Here is a 15,190-nt window from a genome sequence, read left to right as displayed (position 1 = left end):
AAAATTGGAGAATGCAGAGGACACATACTAAAAGCCAGTGTTGCCTGGGAGAAAAGAATTAATTCAGTTCTGTAATTTATCTGTTCTCTAGGAGTGCATTATGTCTTTGACACCGCAATAGCTGCTGATTTCAGTCTTCTGGAGAGCCAGAAGGAATTTGTGCAACGGTACCGCCAGCAGAATCAGGAAGAACATGTTTTGCCAATGTTTTCTTCTGCCTGTCCAGGTAAGAAATCTTAATCCAGACATGTTGTAATTTGCTTTTCCAAAGTTTGCTGTAATGGGAGATGAGTTTGTTCAAAAATGATGGAGACGGGGGGTTTCCTAAAGTGCCTCTCTCCTTTGGCTTGCCTTAGTGTTGCACCTATGTGTTGGGAAATTAATTTTTATTTTAAAAACATAGCAGCAAAGAAACTTCTGTTTTTCCATTCAGAAGATTGGTATCAGTTTCAGTTGTGTGATTGTGCTTGTCAGCTGGTAGCAAATAGAAATAGCAAATTCTGACAGGGGACATCCTGTTTGGTTTTTCCCAATTCTTTTTTTTTCTCGTAATGTTACTCTTTCATGTTACTATAATACAGTTTATAGCAAGTCAGCATTCTCTAGCTTTCTTTTAATGGAGCATTTAATGAATGTGGTTATGAGTAGGCTGATTTCCTGCCATTTTCCTATAGTTTTCTTCCCATTTTTTAAAACATTGTTTTTCAATCATTTGCATTATATTTGCCTCAAAGATAATTAATGTTGCCAAAGCAATTCAAACAAAAAATAGAACAGAACAGAATAGAATACATAATTGTTATATAGAAAAATAATACAGAAATATTTTTAGCACATGGACAAAAACCAGATATAGGCGAACTATTATATACTAATTTTCAGGAATGTGTCTTTGGATATCATAAACAGTAAGAGGAGGGAGGGAGGAAAGGAAGGGGAGGAAGGAAGAAAGTTTAAAACATATATCCATTCTAGCTAAATTCTAGGTAAATTTTGAGCCAGAATGGACAAAAATGATCGAAGAGGGCCAAACAATTTTATGAGGTATATATGGCAATAACCCTCAAATTCATAGACTGTTCTACATTTTGTTTTATTTTAGTATAGAACTTTATAAGGTCACATAGTCCTAGAAAGACTGGGTGGTGCACTGTATAGAAAGAACAACCATCACATGCAATTAGTTGCAAAATAACATTAGTATTCTACCTTTCATTTTGGCTGGCAAGGAAATAAATAGTTGCTAAGCTTGGAATGGATGAAAATTGATGCTTCAGGCATTACTACTGCAAAGCATCTTGAAATTTCAACTGGATATATATATATAAAACATTTGCTCGAAAAATTCAGCTTTTTGGCACTCTACAGAATCAAATTGTGATTGTTATCAGTTTGTCCAGCAGAGGTTTCAGTTGAATTTTGCACTTTAGCTGTAAGACTGTTACCAGAATAGCTGAAATCTCTAGGCCAGGCCTCTTCTTTCTTCCCCTCCTACTCTTAAGTTACCACTGGTAGTCCTCATCTCTTTCTCAGCCAATTCTTCTCCACTCCAGTTGGACTGAAGCACAGCTCTGGCTGGGAAGAATGGCAGCTTTGGTTGAAAGCACACAGAACATCTGGTTGTGAATGGCAAACATTGACTTTGAGCAGCAGAAGGGCTGTATTTCTATACAGTAGCCAGGAAGTTCTCTTGGTCTGGTCTTCAGCTTTTCTATAACCCTATTTCTGGAGTTCTGCCTTGGAGCTGACTCTGCAGAAATGGCCCGGGTGCTTGTTTCAGTACAGATAAACACCTTCTGGAGCCTGCTCTTTATACACCAAGGCGGTCTGCGTGCTCATGCAATGGCAAATGCGTGAAATTGCAACGCTTTATATCCTGAACTCTGCTTTACTTCTTATCAAAACAGATACTTGGAGGTCAATCAATTTACAGAGTGACTCATGCTAAAAACTGGTTCTCGACTCAGCTCATTAAACTTTGCTGAGACTTGTTTGATCAGAAATTATAAGACTTGGAGGCTCTGGAAGTTCACCTTTGATGTGCTGAATTATTATAAATGATTTTGGGGACCACCATTTTTGTTTCAGGGAGCCACCGCTGCATTGCATATTTTGTTTACATAATTTGTTAACATATATGTGTTTCAAAATAGTACCAGTGTATTACAACAAAGTCATTATACATGATACATTTTTTTTCACTCTCTGTGTTCTATCTGCAAATGGGACAGGACCAGGAGTTAATGTATGTGTAGATATGAGGGGGTTGAAGCCAAAAAAGACAAGAGAGGATAAGGAAAAGCAAGTGTATGCTCAGATAAGTTTTGACAGAGGTGTCAGACAGCTGCTGTGGCTTGCCCTGGGTTTTCAGAAGGGAACTAAGAAGATTTGCAAATAGGGAAGAATAAAGTGACATTTGTTTTTTCCAGATGGATTGAAAGTATCTTCGCGGCTTCTTCTGACCCGAACCTTAAGTAGATCCTTTACTGAATAAAGAATCACATCCACTATGAATCTTACTTGATTGTGATGACTGGGGGGGAAGGGGGGAGGAGTCGATTCAAATTTTGCTTCCTGGAAACTCAGCCAGCCTGCAATATAGTTTTTCCTACATGTCTTGCCCTAACTGGAATTCTAATGCCATTCAGTGGAGAATATTTGCCCCTCAATCAATTTGTTGCTTTTACCCCTTGCACCCCACTTAAAAAAAAATGTAAATCCTTCAATCCTTACCAATATTTGGCAGCTATTTGGCTTTCCCACAGGGTCTTATATATTTTTATTTGGTTATTCATTTCTGCATTCTAGGCAGTTGACAGAATTAGGATTAAAACTTCTGTTAAAACTAACAAAATACCATCATTCTAAATCTAGAAACTTATGGAGGAAAATAATGATTGTTATTGCAAAAGACTGTTAAAGTGTTATTCTTAATGTTAAAGAGGGCCTAATACAGACCCTTTCTGGGACTTTTCAGGTCAAAGATTTGCTTGATTAAGTTACAATTTTAGCAGCTGTTTATGCCCTTATTCAAAACAATTTCTCATTAAACGAAATCTTGAAGCAATATAAAATCAAATACTGCAATTGCCATTAAAACAATAGATTTTTAATTAAAACATTTGAATCAAACAAATGTTAAGATATATTAACATTGAAGGCCCAAATTCTGTTTCATTCATATTACCGTAGTTCAAGGTGGCAGCGAGTTCCAATCCAATTATTCTGAGGTTCATGCTTTGCTTCACTTTACCTAGTCATGTGGTGGCCAATGTTCACTCCCTATGAAGTCATAAGGTAGTCAAATATGATTGGAAACATAGTGTCATCATCACGTTGTTAGGTTCATTATATAGTCCCTAAATTGAGAGTATGATGTAGGAAGAGAAAAAGAAATCTAAAAATGTGTTGCAGAAGTTTCAGGTCTGGGCTATAAAAAATTGGAAAAAAAATGAAAAATCACATTTCTGGGAAATATTATTGTATGTGTTGAAATGTTCTTGCAGCCCTGAAATATTTGCAGAAAACATTTGGTACTGCAAAAGCAAAAGACAATGGCCTCGCTGATAGCGACAGCCTGCCTTCTGCCTATTTTCCTTTCTCATGCGTGCATAGCTTTGTGTGTGGCCTTGTATAGTGGAGGCTGCTAAATCCAGGCACCTAGCTTGGTACCCTCTGCCCTATAATTTCAGGAACTGCAGGATGCTAATTACTGTCATTGAAGAGGAAGAAGTTATCTTTGCTAAAAACCTATGGCAATAATTTGGATTTTTCTAAACACCAAGCCTGGGAATAATATTGTAAATGTAAGATTTTCCTATGAATCTGGCATCCATCATTTCTATAGCTAATAGTTCCTGGAGCAAACACATTAGTCCAATTCTCATGTAACAATCCAAGTCTGGAAACTTTCCCCAAATCCATGCTGTATTCAGCCTGATGATCCCTCGGTGATGTGATGTTGAGATGGCAGAGAACAAAACAAACTATATCCATATGGCTTGCTGGAATAATTTATTTATTATCAATTCATCATCATAGTGATATAGTATTTTTGAAACATGGCTTTGGCTTCCTCTTTTTAATTTGATTAAATTTTAACTTCTTTGGTTAGGAATATTGCACCCACTTCAGACCCTCTTTTACTAATTTTGCTTGTGCCTTCTAGGTTGGATCCAGTATGCAGAGAGAGTCCTGCCCAGCACAGTAATCCCACATATTTGCACTGCGAAGTCACCACAGCAGATCATGGGTTCCCTTGTGAAGAATTATTTTGCCAGGCAACAGGTATGAGTTTGCAGCTTCTAATTTGGGCTTCTAACAGTTTTGAGAGCAAAATGTTACTTTCTCATTCTCTTCTCAGATGCTCGTTCGTGAGATAATTTTGTAAAGGGTTTTATCCATTTAGCGAATTTAGAATCTGGCTCTAGTAAATATGAGCTTTTGCAGAGCCTTCAGCCAACCTGGAACCCTTCTCTAACATCATCTTGTACTCCTGAGCAAGTGGGCTTCTGCTAGCACTCATCCCTTCTACTAAGTCATCTTGACGTTAAATGAAACGTTAGAGTGTGCATATGAAATCTTCCTGATAAAGAACAGCACAGTAAGTTTATTCACTGTTTTGAGTGATTTACTTGTCTGCTCTATTTTGGCTCTGTGGAAGATTTTGGTTCCAGCATTCCAGAATCTCCACATGTATAAGCAAACACCTATAAATAAAGAGCCCTGGGGGCAGAGGTTAGAATGCAGTATTGCAGCTGTCTCTGACCACAGCCAGGAGTTTGATCCTGACAAGACTCCAGGTTGACTCAACTTTTCATCCTTCCGACGTCTGTAAAATGAGGACCCAGATTATTGGAGGCAATATGCTGACACCCCTCAGTGAGTGTTGCAAAGCACTATGTGTCAATTTGTAAAGCATTTCCATGTCTGTAATCTCTGGTGTATAAGTTTAAGTGCTATTGCTAAATTGAACTGTTATGTTGACCTGACGGTGCCCAGACAATTAACATTAAATCCTGTAATGCCAAGGTTTGGGTTGCAGGGCAGGGAGACATCTCCTTGATGACCTTCCTGATCTCCCTTCAATTTAGAATGGGATTTAGATTGCAATTATTTAAAATATTTAAATAACCTTCCATCACAGAGCACATCTCTAGGCGGTTCACAACAACAATAAAATAGCATATACATTTAATAAAAGTACAAGTCATAAATAGTTCTGGAGCAAAAGAGTTTCAGTCGGGTACACCAGCCACTGCAGGAAGGGTTTTCATTTGTTCACGCTTTTCTATATATACTCTGTCCCTTTAAGGTAGATGATTTTCCAAGCAAGCTGTAGATTGAGCCTGGGGAAACCTATATGAAGGCCAACCAGGATAGACTAAGGGAGTCTAATTTCCAATCTTACAAAATCCAAGTTCCAATAGAAGAGAATATCTGTAACTCAAGATTGAACTGTGGACTGCTTGGTGCTCTCTGAGCTCAGTTATTTGCTTGCCGATGTTTCATGACCCGACTAGGTAACGTCATCAATGCACACGGATAATATTGCCTAATTAGGGCATGAAACATCTCTATGCAAACAGTCAAGCTCAAGGGCATCAAGATGCCCACAAATCCAAATTCTGTAAGAAAAGCTTTCTGAAAAAAATATTGCCCTGTATATGTGTGTGTGTAATGTATTTTCTTTTTTCTCTTTTCCTATTAGCATCTATCCCCTGATAAAATTTTCCATATTGTGGTGGCCCCTTGCTATGACAAAAAGTTAGAAGCATCACGAGGAGACTTTTATACCCATTTGTATAACTCTCAAGATGTAGATTGTGTTTTAACATCAGGTAATATCTTCTTTACAATATACTACATTTCCTTTTACTCAAATTTCTTTTAACAAGGACATTGTATGAGGACCTACAGTCATGTAACAGTAAGGTTGGCTGGGTAGATACGATTGGGTACTTTAAGAGAAAAGGAGAAGGAGTGGAAGTTGGGGTAGTTTACGTTTTGAAATATTGCGATAATAGTCATATTTTTAATATATGATATTATATTGCATTATTTTTGTGTCTGTTGGACATATGCATATGGTTATAGGAAATATTTCTGGCAAGATCAGCCCTGATTATATATAAAACAGACAATGGGGGAATGCAATTGTAATACCAAAAGGGTACATAGATGCTGAATTTTCTCTCCCATCCTCTCACTCTCCCCTGGGAACTTAACTTCCTTGAATCTCATGTGCCACTTTTCCATGACCCCAAACTGACATTGGCTGGGACAAATGTATCACTGTGAAGTAAGCTGTGATTGAGAAGACTGTCATGTTTCTGTGTTTCATATTCTTTAAATTGAAACATGACAGTGTCAGCCCTATCATTGGGGAGAATGCCCATGGGCGTGTAAGGTTTCTGACATAGTTTATTCTTTTTCTGATTTTAACAAACTGAGAGATCTTGTATAATTTTTATCTCAAATGCCAAAATATCTTTATGGCCCTTGAGTACTAATGAATCTTCATTTGTTATTGGGAGTTAAGAGAGAATAACTTTCAGTTTCGGAGTGACAACAACAATGTGTTTGGCTACCTCATCTGAAGGAAGAACCAGTTAGAAACCAACTAAGTTTAGACTTAGCTAATATTTGGATGGAAGCCCTCCAGGGACCTTGAAAGCTGTTTTCCAGATGGGAGACTTAAAAAAAAACCTGTTCTAGAAAAAGAAGAGAATTCTCTTGAGAATTTGTGCTTAGTAACCTTGTTACATATTTAAAAAAGTTTTTTTCCCCCTACAGGTGAAGTCTTCCAAATGATGGAACAAAGAAAAATATCATTGAAAGAAATAACTGAGGTGTCCTTTGATACCTTGTAAGTAGCTTTTATGAGCTTTTTGTTTCATGATTTCTCTAAAAACTGTCTCCTTAGGCATCTCCATCAGATGAAAGCATTTCAGAAGGACAGATATGAATTATTATGGCCTTCACATTATGCTATATAAAGTGACGATCCTGTTAAAATTTGGTTTGTTTCAGCATGCCATCCTTGTAAAAAATTCTTGTGTATCCAGAAATCCTGGTTATATTTGGGTAAATGGATTGGACTGTTCCCCCATCCCCATCACTTTTCCTGCTGGCTGTCCTGTAACTGTCCATTGCAGAACTGAAGTATCAGCCAGCTTCTTTGTTCCCTTCATCTTATTTACCATCAGACACAAGAAGAAAACAATGAAGCAGCCAGCAGCTCCTCCCTCCCTCCCTCCCTCCCTCCAACATATGAGTAAATGACACGAGCCAGATGGGAGTTCAGCAGTTCCCATCCATGTGAAATATTGATGGTGCCAGATACATTGACTTCTGCTAATGTGAGCTTCTACAACCCCTGACAGTAACATTACCATATGCTCTGAATTGTAGTGCAGAAGTGAGCGTTATTGTTGTGCTATTTGCAAAGATGATGATGGAGTGGCATGGCTGGCATGCAGTACTAGGACACACGAGCTTTGCTTTGTGGAGTTGACATTGGATATGCATGTGTGTCCTGAGATGCACTTGCTGTAGAAGCATGGAATGTTTATCACAGCACATAAGTGGGAAGCCTCCTCACTGTCAAACATTGTATGGTTTGCAAGCAGTGATAACTTCTTTCAGAAGACAAACTGCTAGAAGTGGCATTTTAAAAACATTTACCGTATTTTCACCCATATAACCCGCGGGTTATATGCGGTTTTTACATGCACAGCGCCCCCCTGCGGGTTATATGCATGGGCGGGGTATACGGAAAATATTTTACACGATCGGAGGCTTACACGATCGGAGGCTTGCTTCTTTCTCCGTTTCTTCCCCCACCCCGATCTCAGCTGTTTCCTTCTCCTCCGTTCCTTTCCTCTTCCCCAGCGTGCGCAGGCTTCTTTCTCCGTTTCTTCCCCCACCCCGATCTCAGCTGTTTCCTTCTCCTCCGTTCCTTTCCTCTTCCCCAGCGTGCGCAGGCTTCTTTCTCCGTTTCTTCCCCCACCCCGATCTCAGCTGTTTCCTTCTCCTCCGTTCCTTTCCTCTTCCCCAGCGTGCGCAGGCTTCTTTCTCCGTTTCTTCCCCCACCCCGATCTCAGCTGTTTCCTTCTCCTCCGTTCCTTTCCTCTTCCCCAGCGTGCGCAGGCTTCTTTCTCCGTTTCTTCCCCCACCCCGATCTCAGCTGTTTCCTTCTCCTCCGTTCCTTTCCTCTTCCCCAGCGTGCGCAGGCTTCTTTCTCCGTTTCTTCCCCCACCCCGATCTCAGCTGTTTCCTTCTCCTCCGTTCCTTTCCTCTTCCCCAGCGTGCGCAGGCTTCTTTCTCCGTTTCTTCCCCCCCCATCTCAGCTGTTTCCCTTCTCTTTTACTCGTCGCGGGTTATATGCGTGGGCGGGTTATATGCGTGGGCGGGGTATACGGGAAATATTTTACATGATCCGGAAAACCCGCGGGTTATATGCGTGTGCGGGTTATTTGCGTGGGCGGGTTATATGGGTGAAAATACGGTAAGTGTTGCTTTAAAATCTAAGAATTATATTATGGTGGAACTCTTGTAGGTGTTAAAAGACTTTCACCATAATATAATTCTTAGATTCTAAATTAATACTTAAGTGTTCTTTTAAAAATGCCACTTTTAGCCTTTTGTCTTCTGAAAGAGCAGTTGTTTCCCATTTTATTAGAAACGTTGTCTTTAGCAATATTTGTCTACAGGATAAATACGTCATTTAGTCTACAGGAAACCAAACAACTAGGGAAGAAAATAGATGCTCACAAGATCAAATGGAAGATCACAAACACCATTCACAGCTGCAGTTATCTGTTATTTTTAACATTGGTATGCTGTTTTGTCATGCACATATAACAATTGTTTATTCCAATCCAAGAGCTACACAAATGCACATATCCACATAATATGAGTAGGGGTGGCAGAAATTTTGATTCCCTTACTGTGGTTAAGTGGGGTCGTGATGGCTCAGCAGGTAAACACACTGAGCTTGCTAACTGGAAAGTTGACAGCCAGGCTTTGAGAATCTGACTGCTCCGCAACAGGGTGAGTTCAATTGTTACTTGCCCCAGTTCCTGCCCACTTAACAGTTAAAAAGCAGGCATATGTGAATAGATAAGTAGGTACCATCTCAGTGGAGAAGTAACAGTGTTATGTGTGCCTCAGCATACAATCATGCTTGCCACATGCCCATGGGAGGGTTTTTGGACAATGCTGGCTGCCTTGGCTTAGAAATGGAGATGAGCATCACCCTTTAGAGTCAGATACAATGGACAGGGGAAATGTTTACCTTTTTATGGTTAGGTACTATATTGCAACTGTTGATGCACAAATATCTACTAAAGTCTACAGTGCATCCTTCCCCAAACTAGGTATGCTGCCCTGTAGCTCCCATAACTCTCAGCCAGCATCAGCCTTTTGCCTGGGAATGCAGAGGTGGTATTCTGCTGGTTCACACCGGTTTAGGCGAACCGGTAGTGGTGGCAGCACAAGGCTCTGCCCACCCACCCTGACGTCATTGTGGATCTTCTGTGCATGCGCAGAAGGTTCTGCGCATGCCCAGATGTACCACACAATAAGAGGATTTCATGCCTGTGGGAATGATAACATAATCAAGAATGTTTAAGGGGTCAAAGTTGCCATTTATACAAAGCAACCTTGGTTTTCCACCTCTTCACTCTCCCCTTATTGCTTAACAGGTTTGGTGGCATAAAAGAAGAGCTAAATCGGCATGATGGAAGATCAGATGGTTACCTAGAGCACATATTTAAACATGCTGCCAAGGAGCTATTCAACACTGAAGTGAAGGAGCTCACCTACAAAATATTAAAGTAAGTTGCTTAACTAAAAGTTAAACAGAAAGAGACAATAACTGCTTTTCAAGCCACACATACAGGTAGTCCTCAACATACAACAATCGGGAGCAGGATGGCCATGGTAAGTCAGTGTGATCATAAAGCAAGATGTTATGTGAGTGCACCAATTTCAGCATCCATTCTCTGTTGTGGTCATTAACTGAGAATCGTGGGTCATTAAGTACTCACTTCAAGCCTTTCTGGGCTTGGCCCCTCCCAGCTGTGAGCCTCAGTAAGTTAAGGGACTGCTCCCAACTTCCCTCATCTGCCTATCTCCCCCATGCATCTGTGCCCTTTTGGCTACCCTGCATCCTGTCTTACAGGGCGACAAGCAGGCCCAGAACCTGGTGGTTCTGAGGTTGCTTACCACACCCCAGGAAACCTCAAGCTCCTGGCAAGCCCCAGCAAGCATTCGTTCACCCAGCAGCCTTCTCTCCCAGTTCCCCACACCGACATTTGCCTTTTGCACCTAACTGCCACAGCCAAAGCAGGAGAGCTTCACTCTCTTTGCTGCCTCCTTTTTGGACCCAGTTTCTCTGGCGAACTTTTACCATACGGGACTCCTGAGCCTTCATCAAACAGAGATCTTATTTGTAAAGCTGTGCAGTCTTCAGAACACCTTTGGAAAGACAGCACAGCTAATACAGTGCAGCTTTACGAAGGCAGCACAGATTTATGAAGGCTAGGCTACTTTGTTGGCTATAATATTTACTTAAGGCCTTGATACAGCCTTATTTACATATTTGTTTTGTATACAAGCCTTCACTTCATGGGTCAGTATTAGATTTGTTCCTAAAACACTGTAAATAAAGCATGCAATTGCTTAGCAGCCGTTGTTTATTTCTGGGTTTTTTTAAAAAAAAATAATGTTTAAGACATCCGCTAAACTTTGGAAGGCTGGGACCCTTGAGCTGAAGTTGCTTTTAGGCACAAGAATTCCAAAGGGAAAGTCTGTCCACAGGGCCACTATCTGAACCTTCAGAGCCTGGCCCCTTTGCCTGCAGGGTAAAATTGTTCTGAATTAGAGAGGCAAAGACTGTCCCTTGCTCTAAAAATCCCAAGACCTGAACTCTTTAAGGTCAGTTATTAGCCTTGTGTTTATGAAGACTAGATTGATACAAATAAAATTAGTCATAGTAAAATCAGTCATAATAAAACCACAATGAAAAATATTTGGAGGGGAGGAATAGTAGAGCATTTCACTTACATAAGAAAGTGTGTAAAACAACATGTTGGATTAAGTTGAAAGGAACATGAAGAACCAATTCAGAGCCAGACAATAAAGAATTGGTATCGTCACACTGCCAGTATTTCTCCCTCTCTTTTTTTTAACAGAGAGGACCTCATTATTTTACCTGCTGAGCTACTAAGGCATATGAGAGCTACTAAGGGCATATGTCATCAGTATGTAGTCCTAAATAAACAAACACACACACTCCCCTATACCATATATGTATAAATTTATTATATTTGCAATCACTTTCAGAAAAAATAATGAAACAGTTTGGAAAGAGTGATGATTTTCTTTCCAAAAATGAGCAACAAAAGGTGGAGTAGATAGAATTAGTAGAAAGCATTTGTGATCATCAGATATAAAGGTTGAAATAGGAAATCTTATCCATGTTTGCTTTGTTTGGGACCAAAACAGAAATCTTTTTCCCCTGTCTTTTCAGAAACAAAGACTTTCAGGAGGTTACCCTAGAAAAGGATGGTGAGACAGTGCTCCGTTTTGCAGCAGCCTATGGCTTTCGAAACATCCAGAATATGATTCTGAAGTTGAAAAAGGGGAAATGTTCCTACCATTTTGTTGAAGTTTTAGCCTGTCCTGGAGGTAATCAACAAACCTGAGACTTTGCATCACCCTATATAGTTAAAAAAAAAACCCCGCACACATACATTAATTAAACTAATATTGCCGAAGCTGATTCTAATTAAGACAGTACTGTCTGAAACTGCACCTAGCAGATTTTAGGTGGGGAGGCTGTATTTGTCCAATATATTTATGTGAACATCTGTGGATGTCATAGGTAGGGTAAATAAAGATGGAGATGCAAAGATCACATGAAAATAGGCTATACAGAATCACGGTGGATGCACCCACTCATTGTTTTTGAGTAAACCAATTTCTCTTGTTTTGGTTATCGGTGTGTAGGTTGTTTAAATGGGAATGGCCAGGCCCAGACTGAAGACGGAAAACCAGATAAAGCCCTTCTGAAGCAGATGGAGGATGTATATACCACAGTTCCTGTTCAGATTCCTGAAACCAACGGGCATGTGCAGAAGCTTTATCAGGAATGGCTAGAAGGGATGGAGTCCAACAAAGCCCAGGAATCTTTGCATACTAAATACAGCATGGAAAAACCACCCGCCAACAGTTATGACATCAAATGGTGACCAATCCGATTATAAGACATGCATCAGGATTGATGGACCTGCAGCACTGTCACAACTATGCTATGCACCTGAGATCGGCACAACCTTGTAAAGCATGCTCAGAACTGGAACTGCATTTGTTTCCTCATTGGGGTTGTGCAGAGTCAAAATGCAACTGTCTCAGTGTAAATGTGGTGTATCTTTATTTAACCAGAACTCTAGCCCAATCATCAATATACCTGTTAAGGCATATTGGAAGGAAAATGGGGCGTGTTACAAAGTGCTTCAATGCTGACCCCTTCGGTACTCAAGGCCTGTGTGCCAAGAATCTAATACCATGAATGTGCTCAGAATGATTTTAGGTTAAAGTTTCACTTATTTCAGACTTCATATTATTACCAAACATAGTAAGATGCCAAAATATGATAAAAACCGCCTACTACTAATTTAGTGTCCAGAAAGTAAGGCCTATTTTCTTAATTATGGCAAAAAAGAATGTCTGTGTTTACACTAGTCTGAGAGAGCAGTAGGAACATTGACCTCTGCTAGAAATGAATGTTCATTTGGTCAGCTTTATTTTGCTTCTTCAACTGTTCAGAGAGCAGGGCCCATTGCTCCTTCTCATTGGCATTGATTTCTTCTTGAGAATATTGGGATCCTAGTATCTTAAGTCAAACCTGGTAAATTCTTTTTGACGTTCAAAACTATATTTGGGGGGTTTGTGTCGTCATCAACAATGCTGGAATGGATTGGGGAATCCTGAGTAGGCAACGAGTACTTTAAATCATTAAATCAAGTGGGCAAAGGTCAAGCTAGAATAGGCAAACATCATAAAACCAGAATATTTGGGGGAAAAGGGCTCACCTGATTTAAGATGTACTATAATTCTTTTCAGCATGCCTAATGCTGAAGTTCTAAGTGACGTTTTAAGAAAATATGGTTCAGTGACTTCTTCCTAGAAATACTATTATGTTTTTGGATTTTCTGGGACTTGTTAAAATTTTAAATGTGATAGCAGTGTGCATGCAGATCAGTCACTGATAATCTTTCTAAAGAAGGTAGATATCAAGAGAGATGCATTAATATGTGGAAGAAGGTTGTAGTTCTATTTATCCCTATTATGGACTATTCCATTCAGAACTGCACAAGCAGGCAAAACCTGAACATTCATTTTACCCCGGCATCACACTGCCAAAGTCATTGGAATAAATTAACACTCTGGAGCAGAATTGCTAAAAGGAGAACAAGAGTAAGACTTCTTTCCATGGATCATATGCTGAATATGTAAATACTGTTTATTAGCATGCGGTCACACCCCTCAAAGTTCATGCAGCACTTGACCAAGAAGATTGCTCTTTCTGGGAGATGTCCTAGTAAACCCAGATTTTCTTAGTAGACGTGATAGGTTTATATTTTAAGAGCTGCCTATACAATACTGAGATACACTTTCAAGTACATGTTCACTGAAAGGAATGATCAGCAGTTCTTATGCTCCAAAATAGTAATGTGAATCCATTTTGCCCTATTCTGAATCACATCTCTCAAACATATATACAGAGTTACCCCCTTGAACGCTGTGCTCAGGAAGAAAAAAAAAAGCTACAAAGATTGATGATTCTTTTGTTCCATTTCTGTTGTTCTTTTGTTGTGTGAGATCCTTTGAAACTCTGCTACCTTTAGCCTGTCCCATGTTTTCTTTTTCATTAGATGTTCTTACCTCAACATGAATAAGCTTGGATGTGATTTCACTAGGAAATTCTTGGATGTTCTTAAATTGCCAGTTTATAAATTCATAAAATAGGGATATTATTATGACTTTTATGTTGTGAAAATGTAACCTTCAAATGTGAGGTGGTTCAGTGGTATCCCAACAAAGTCATTCGATTTTTACCCAGGACTAACTGAATAGGAAAGAGACATAGGAAATCAAGCAATCATAAAGTGATTTGCTTTTTGGCATAGAGATGTTGGGAAGAAGAGGTGCATTTTATGTACTAACTATACATATGGATTGGGCTATAAAACTGCATAGCCTGTATTCATAATATCTTTGAAACAAGAAAACAGTAATATAAAATAAATACCAGATTTAAATACTTAAATTTATCTGCATGGAGGAAAGGAATTTAAAATAGGCGAAGTGCATGTAGGCATACATTAAAATATAAAAGGACATTCTCATGCTACTTTTTCACAGCATCAGCCCATTAAGGTATCAGAGATGGGCCCGCATATTACACACATAGATTCCTTTTTATCACAAGAACATTCTTCTGGGGCTGAAAGATACTGGTGTTTTCTAAGAATACCTTCAACACTTATAGTTATGCAATTGAAAAGGAATTTTGGATGAATGTACCCAAGCTTGCCTAAATTTCTGAAGCAAGGCAAGAGCATAGAAGCACAGTTTTTAATACCTTCAAGTTATGGTGGCAATGTAATTTATTTCTAATTGTGGGTGGGGGAGTTATTCATTGAGTTGCCCTGGATGTTTTGTCCTCCCCTCCCCCCCCAATTCTGGCTTTTTTATTGTTATGTTTTTGTATATACAAATGGGCCACATCCTATGTTAAATACTAGAGCTTACACACTCTGACAATAGTTCAAAAGAAATGTGTGAAAATCCACCTTTTCTGGTGTTCATTAAAGTAGCCATATCACTAATGCAAAAGACAAGAATTTTGTGGATCTTTAATAGTCAGTTGGTTTAATTCATCTTTTTGCAGACTCCTACAGAAACCTGAATAAAGACAGGCTGCTTTAATGAATAGCGAAGAGGTGCTACATTCTTAGCAGGTCTTCTGAATCATTTTCAAAGGATATGCAATCTCTTTTATATAATTTAACTTGATGTTATACATATTTTAACGGCTTGTAATGTATGTGCATGGTAGACTTTGGAAAATATGGATATCAGTAAAAGATTTTTAAATAAACATGTCCAGTGTTCAAAA

At 39.3% G+C, this 15,190-nt stretch overlaps 1 protein-coding gene across 2 annotated transcripts in view; it reads left to right on the top strand.

Annotated features, from left to right (window-relative positions):
- NARF (nuclear prelamin A recognition factor) overlaps positions 1-15,190 on the top strand; it is a 24,710-nt gene extending 9,520 nt beyond the window's left edge. For both annotated transcript variants that reach the window (XM_087709843.1, XM_087709844.1), the window contains 7 exons: positions 92-226; positions 4,169-4,287; positions 5,711-5,840; positions 6,796-6,868; positions 9,708-9,839; positions 11,537-11,694; positions 12,016-15,190. In XM_087709843.1, coding sequence (XP_087565969.1) covers positions 92-226; positions 4,169-4,287; positions 5,711-5,840; positions 6,796-6,868; positions 9,708-9,839; positions 11,537-11,694; positions 12,016-12,257 — 989 coding nt within the window. In that variant the 3' untranslated portion in view covers positions 12,258-15,190. The remainder of the gene's footprint in view (positions 1-91; positions 227-4,168; positions 4,288-5,710; positions 5,841-6,795; positions 6,869-9,707; positions 9,840-11,536; positions 11,695-12,015) is intronic.

Source organism: Thamnophis sirtalis, unplaced genomic scaffold (assembly GCF_051295495.1).
Source record: "Thamnophis sirtalis isolate CommonGarterSnake01/CBP01778 unplaced genomic scaffold, rThaSir2_p1.2 scaffold_3, whole genome shotgun sequence".
In the NCBI taxonomy this organism is placed as follows: Eukaryota; Metazoa; Chordata; class Lepidosauria; order Squamata; family Natricidae; genus Thamnophis; species Thamnophis sirtalis.
This window is presented reverse-complemented; position numbering and strand designations above follow the sequence as displayed.